Source organism: Oncorhynchus clarkii, chromosome 12 (assembly GCF_045791955.1).
Source record: "Oncorhynchus clarkii lewisi isolate Uvic-CL-2024 chromosome 12, UVic_Ocla_1.0, whole genome shotgun sequence".
NCBI classification, from domain to species: domain Eukaryota; kingdom Metazoa; phylum Chordata; class Actinopteri; order Salmoniformes; family Salmonidae; genus Oncorhynchus; species Oncorhynchus clarkii.
This window is the reverse complement of record NC_092158.1, coordinates 20,593,294-20,599,986: the sequence shown is the minus strand read 5'-3', so window position 1 is coordinate 20,599,986 and position 6,693 is coordinate 20,593,294. Positions and strand designations below refer to the sequence as shown.

At 40.3% G+C, this 6,693-nt stretch overlaps 1 protein-coding gene across 2 annotated transcripts; it reads right to left on the bottom strand.

Moving 5' to 3' along the window:
• Positions 1 to 267: 267 nt before the first annotated feature.
• LOC139422861 (S-phase kinase-associated protein 2-like) lies at positions 268 to 4,669 on the bottom strand. Of its 2 annotated transcripts, XM_071174283.1 has the most exons (10): positions 4,522 to 4,669; positions 3,628 to 3,872; positions 3,375 to 3,486; positions 2,920 to 3,063; positions 2,672 to 2,806; positions 2,472 to 2,570; positions 2,177 to 2,304; positions 2,026 to 2,077; positions 1,771 to 1,878; positions 268 to 1,668 (listed from the first exon to the last, which is right to left on the bottom strand). In XM_071174283.1, the coding sequence occupies exons 1-10, from the start codon at positions 4,533 to 4,535 to the stop codon at positions 1,467 to 1,469; spliced, it is 1,239 nt and encodes a 412-aa protein (XP_071030384.1). In that variant the 5' UTR covers positions 4,536 to 4,669; the 3' UTR covers positions 268 to 1,466. The 2 variants fall into 2 exon arrangements, with proteins under 2 accessions (XP_071030384.1, XP_071030385.1); XM_071174284.1 differs by lacking the exon at positions 4,522 to 4,669 and having other exon boundaries at positions 1,421 to 1,668; positions 3,375 to 3,421; positions 3,628 to 3,727.
• Between the last annotated feature and the right edge of the window lie 2,024 nt (positions 4,670 to 6,693).

Sequence of the window (6,693 nt, the reverse complement as noted above, 5' to 3'; positions counted from 1 at the left end):
AACATCCTGGAGTTAACAGGAATGGTTATTTAGAATTCTGTGTAATAAGATTAATATGCCAAAGGGGGCAATGTAACTAAATCCCTATTGTTTTGTGAATTCTTCCATGTTTACTATATATGGACTACTTTGTGGTTCCATTTCTACAGCTGAAGTGACATAACTGATGTGTATACTCCTTATGGTGCCAGGTCCTGAAACGATGACACATGAGGCATGTCTGATTATTAAATGGTGTGAAAACAAAGTTGGCAAATCAACTCATGATCACAACTTTAAATAAAACATTTATTTACATAAAATTGGCAAGTTTCACATGAGTATTTAACATAGTAAATCTTATTTTTTAAACGCATGAATAGAAAAAAGTTTCTCAAACAAATGTGAGCACGAACAGGAAACATACCAAACATGGCACCGATACATAGCTACTGCCCCCTTGTGGCGAATGCTACCATTTACTACATAGGTGTAGTGCACATTCTCATATCGTACCTAATTTAGGGACAAGATTAAAATGTTAATTTCCACAAAAATGCCAACGATTCTAGCATATTTTATGTTAGAGCCGCCTCAGCTTTCATTCAGTCAAAACGTAATACGAACAACATGGCTTCATTGATTTCTTATTGTCTCCAACTTTAAAATACAAAACAAAATATATCAAGTAAATTACATTGTTAATTAGAATTTTATAAAACACTGCATTGTGGAGGGAAAGATGTCAACTGCTAATGGCAGTGCACCTATGCATTAGTCTAACAGACCAATCTTCCTAGCTTGTCTTTCTGGCAAACCCACCTTACAGTTGATAGACCTGAACTGAAATTAACTTTACTATATCCAGCTAATGAAACGTTACAGAATGAACCAACATTATCAAGATTTTTTTTTGTTTGGCTAGCTTTACTACAGACCCTTTTTCCAACAGATCTGTCTCTGGAATGTTCGAAAGTCAAGATATTGGACAGATCATAGAATCCTGATAACGTATCCTATAAATCAGAATGTATTATTATAGCAAGTAAAAAAATAAAAGGCATTTCCCTTACGACTACACGCCCAGTCTTCAACATTATCAGGGTTAAATGGTCTAAAACAGGTACCCCTTTAAAATCTTAATTCAGTTGCATGTTATTCAAGTAAGATTACTGTGGAGAAATGCAACCTACCAACATTTAGAATTCCCACTACTGTGCATATGAAGGCCATGTCCTATTACTGACCTTAGAGTAACTTTGAACCAATGCCCACCATTATAAAAAAAGTGTTGCCAAAAACACAACAAAACAGAAATCTTCATCAGCAGTGAAAACAATTGGTGTCAGTGTACCACAAATTGTGTACGGCTCAAATTAATGTGCATACACACAATGGCAGACACAAAAATAGCTTACATTCCATGTATAGAATGCCCGCATCAGACAGAAATAAGTTATGACAGGTTAGTGACAGCGTTAGGAAGACTAGGACCTGAACACCAGTCGACAGGTCATACCCCACATGGCGCGGTCCCGCCGGGTGGCCTCGGTGGGACGGGCCACACCCGAGAATGGCCGGGTGTTGATTTGTAGACGGGGCAAACTTTTACTCAGGATTGGCAGGTAAGTGTCCTGGACCAGCCCATACACCTCTAACGTCTGCAGCTCTGGAAACTTCTCAAAGTCACTGAAATAAACAGGTTTAGTTAGTACTGCACAAATTATAAAGAGGAACATTTGCAGCTAAGAAGCATTCCTGTTATCACATTAAAAAATAAGTGTGACTTACGCTAAGGCAGCAGGGTGGATCTGGTAGCAACGGCTCAACGCTAAGTGTCTAAGAGACTGCAGCTGCTGCAGGATGGGGAAACTTGAGGTCGTCATCAGAACACTGTCACTGTAACACAAATAGTCAGTTATCATAATGAGATGATGGGATAGAACACAGTAGTTTCACAGTATCCATGTCAAATCACATCAGTCAAAGCAATCATCTGGATCCACAGTTCAGCCCAGGTCATGACCTGCATTAGGAATTCCTCACCTTAAATCCAGATTTACAAGGTGAGGACATCTCTCCACCAAGTCTTTCAGATCTGAAAAGAGGCCATTGGTAAGTTTAACATCAATAGATATGTAAACATTCAATACAAATATGGGCAGAGGGAAATGTTCAATGCCTCAGGCTTCCTCACCTTCCATAGTAAGGTTCTGTCTGTAGCCACTAAGGTTGAGCTGAGTGATATTGGAGGGGATGTTACTGACAACAGCCTTCACATGATCAGTACTGAAGTCACACCATGACAAGTTCAGCTCTTCAAGCCTTGGCGTAGGAATGGAAAAGGGACATTTCTGCATTAGTTTACCAATGCAACAGATGGTTTAAACAGTGAGTTAAATGCAATGATTATGCTGTCATTCAGAAATAGACATAGGACTTCAAAACAGTCAAACAAAACAGAAATACAATTTGACAGACCCCAAGCTTACCGTGAGCAGGATTTGAGCATCTCACCAAGCGAGTTGGGTGAGAAGCCAGAGCAGCCACACAGGTTGAGCCGTACCAGCTCAGTATTCTGGGATAGGGACCTGTAGAGTAACAATGTTAAGAATCGTGCCGAATGTTGTCTAAAATGGCTGGTAACATCACTTGACAGATCATTGCAACAGAGCATGTCTTCTTTACTCACTGAATGATCCAGTCAGAGAGCTCCAGTCCCTCCAAGCTTAGATTCTCTAGTCGCCTGCAGCGGGAGATGATGTCATCTAGAAATGGGGTTGAGACAGTGCAGCTGGAGAGATCCATGTGCTGGACACGCAGGTGTCTGAAAAAAAAGGAACATACAGCACCACAACCTAAGTTGTCTGGGTTCACCTTCAACAGTTGGAAAAGAAAGCTCTGTATCCCCATAATAGGCATGTATGTATGAGGACTCACTGTGTGTGGGTGAAATGTGGTTCTCCAATGCAGGTACAGGGGCAGCGCAGTCCCAGTACTCCAGCCATAAGCACCTGCCCAAGAGCTTGATCCAGCTGGGGGTTCCCTACAAGATCCACACTATGCCACAGAGACTCGTCAAACCTGACAGGCACAAAGGCATGCATTGACTTAATGACAGGTTTTGTTGACCCATTTGACTGTGTTAGGAGATATCTGAGTGCGATATCTAATATGCAGAAATACTGCAATGTAGTAATACATTTGAGTCATTTAGCAGATGCTCTTATCCAGAGCAACTTACAGTAGTGAGCGCATACATATTTTATACTTTTTCATACTGGTCCACCATAGGAATCAACCCACAACCCTGGCATTGCAAGCACCATGTTCTACCAACTGAGCCCCACGGGACTAAGTACTTTACAAGCATGATTGAATTGTCGCAGACTTACGCCAAGCGATGCCAGCGCTTGCAGACCCGGGACATCCGGAGGAGGTCCTGCAGGGGAAGGCAGGAAAGGATTCCCAACAGTAACTCATCTGGTAGTGTGTCCCAGGACAAGCCTATCATAAAAACATCATCAATAACTCAAAAAAAGTGTGACTTCTCTTGAAACATAATTCCAGATATATTTCTACAAGTAGTAAGCAAGTGTACTTCTGAGCTTATTGTATTCCTTCCAACACATGTATATCTATACACACCTGAGAACTCTCTCCTTTTCCTTGGTCGCCTGGCAAGCACAAACTGGTTCTCCCCATTCTCTTTGCCCTTGCAGACCACCCGCTGCTTGTGAGGTGGTGACCACTGGTGAATGAGCTCGTGAGGGGTGTTCTCTGTGTCCAGACCGTCTCCGATGCGTTCTCTTTTTCCCCGTTTGCTCTTCTGGGATATGGACAGCATTGATCCCTCCAAATACTCATTCAGGCAGGGCAACTCCTGCAGAGGCCTAATACAAAAAAAGGGGGACAATCCTTGTGTGTGTGTACGCATGTTGTATTACCCGGGATGTAACGACTGATGTAATTAAAACAAAACCTATTTTAATTCCCATCCTTACATGAAGTAAGAATTAGCAAGCCAAATTAGTTAACGTTAGCTAGCTACAATGGATGGCCCGCCATAATGTTTGCAGGCGTTCCATTTTAGTAATCTCCAAAAAGATCGCGCCATACCACACCAACAAAGAAGCGTTTAAATAGATAGGTATGTATGCAATGCAAATAATACATTAGCTAGCGTTCCTACTACCTATCAATAAAAAAAGTGTTTTCTGTATAAATTATCGAATGCTGATGTGCTAGCCACCTCCTTGTGTTGGGCGCGCGCGGTTTCGATTGCTCTGTCTGCCAATGCATTTGTGGTATTATTTGTTCGAACAGTACTTGTGTTCTCATCATCGTAATTAAAAATCAATAATTACTATTTTAATTTGAGGCTTGCATAGCACGACGAATCGACCAAATATGACTAGTAATAATAATATGTTGGGTAAATTCAGGCTGGAACCATCCGCACTGCATTTTAGAATGCTTCCACCCACACAATGCAATCAATAGCTTAAAAATGTAAAAATGGTTGTGCATTTTAAAACATACCCTTCGTGTGACATCTTCCCGGGTATTTGCTGAAATAGGAAACCTAAAAATCCGTGTTAGAAATCAATAAAAAATAAGTAACCAGACAACTTTACTCCTCTGAACCGAAACCAGACTGTTTAAACCTCACGCGTGATCGCCCGCCCTCAGCTCTGCAGCGTGCTGTGATTGGCTGAAAATCTTCGTGCAAGAGGAAGTGACGCAAACGTCCTCTTGAACAAATCTTCTTTTTAATGTTTGAAGATTCGATTTACTGTCCCGGGTTGCCGCGACGGTAGGAGTTTTTTTCGGGTGAAAATTATTGGTTTTGGAACACTGGGCTGCCTCCCAGGCGTAAACCAGGTGCCCCGCTCTGGCCGACGGCGAAATGGTCTCAAACCAAAAGTGACGTACTTTAAGCACATGGAGTAATGAGTAGGATTCTGTGTTTTCAAATGCAAAAGTGATTGCTTTTGATACAATTACTTTGCCTGCCTTTCCACTGAAAACGAATTTGAAAAGTCGAACATATAATTGTACTGAAAATATATTTATCTTTTATCTGAACGATGCACCATTATTGCCTTGTTGATAACGTTATCGAGAGGCGCAGATTACGGTTCGATTTGAGAAGATCACTCCTCTCATCACCGCTTTGCCGTACACGTCACGGCCCATACACCGGTCCACCGGCGTTTAATTTTATTTGAACAACTCAATTTTTTTATGAGACTGCTAAGGAACAATAGCTCACGGGGTTCATATCATAGAGATAGATAGAGGACTCTGGTACCCAAAAGCCTATTTTAGCATGGACAGCGGCATTGATGACTTGCACCATTTTGAAGTAGCATAAGTATTTCTGGAAGTAGTCCATAGGTTGGAATCGGAATTGAACCAACCAATAAGAGAGCTTGAACATTAAATATACATTTATTTAGAGGCAAGTGGAAACATTCCCAACCCTGGTCTAAACCTGATGTATTAGGCGCATGTTACAAATAAAACATGATTCGATTAGCTTTTGATTTGAGAAGCTGTTTTAGCAAAATAAGTCACTCATAGCAATGCGCACACACAGCCAGAGAAGCATAAGGGAAGGGGCTGTGCGGCAGCAAGGAAAATTGGTGCGGTGACATCATCCCAGCAACGGCAAATTGTAATCTAGCGACAAATCAAAAAGACAATATCAATTCTCATCAGTGATGTAGGGGTAAAACAATTGGTCGCTAAACTCTGATCGCCGGTCGCGGTGAAAAAAACGCTTCATATTCTTTCAATATATTTTCCCTCAAAGGTGGGTAGTCTGTTAGGCGATATACACCACTGATTCTCACTGAAAATCTGGTTGGCAACACTAGTGGCAGAATGCACATTTTAAGCGAAGATACTGTTAACTAACCCAAGATATCTCATTGGCATCGTTTCCAATGGGAGCAAATTAAGTATAGTGGGCAGAACAAGCAACGACGTTTTATCACAGCGGACAATTTTAGGACTAATTATTGTAGTCCGTATAAAAATGTGGGATGGAACTCTCTGTCTGTAAAAAGAGAGCTGCATTCTCTTTTATTTATTTACAAAGCAATCTTAGCATTCAAACACCCTTCATATGTAACTTAATTAATAAAGTTAAGAATCATAAATAAAATAAAATTGTATTTGTCACATGTGCCGAATGAATGCTTACTTACAAGTAGAACAATCTGCAGAGTTCATGATTGATTATGGACCTCTTTGTAGTTGAATGTGAATGTTTTTATTAAATATGTTTATTTTGTTATTGTGTGCTGAATTATATTTTTTATTGTAATGTATAGAGGGCTCTCTTGTAAAATAGATGTTTAATCTCAATGGCACTCCCTGTTTAAATAAAGGTTAAATAAAATAAATACAAATAAATAAATGAGATGGGCAGAGTCAACCAAAAGCTAGTGAGATCCTATTGGTGCATTTTAGCATTATTTGCATATTTCCGTTAGGGAATGCCTTCTCTGTTAAGTGCATGAACAGGCAGTTAACCCACTGTTCCCAGGCCGTCATTGAAAATAAGAATTTGTTCTTAACTGACTTGCCTGGCTAAATAAAGGTAAAATAAAAAAATAAAATAAAATGTATGCAGTCAAGCAATTCACCCTTGCATTCCTTATAAGCACATTTTTTTTAAATGGCAAAGGGTCAAGAAAACAATAT

What these genes read in the sequence shown, in the direction of transcription:
- LOC139422861 (XM_071174283.1), bottom strand. An exon ending in ATGCTCAAATCCTGCTCACG is followed by an intron (nt 2,305 to 2,471) that starts GTAAGCTTGGGG and finishes TCCTACGCCAAG; the next exon opens with GCTTGAAGAGCTGAACTTGT. An exon ending in ATCCACCCTGCTGCCTTAGC is followed by an intron (nt 1,669 to 1,770) that starts GTAAGTCACACT and finishes TGTTTATTTCAG; the next exon opens with TGACTTTGAGAAGTTTCCAG.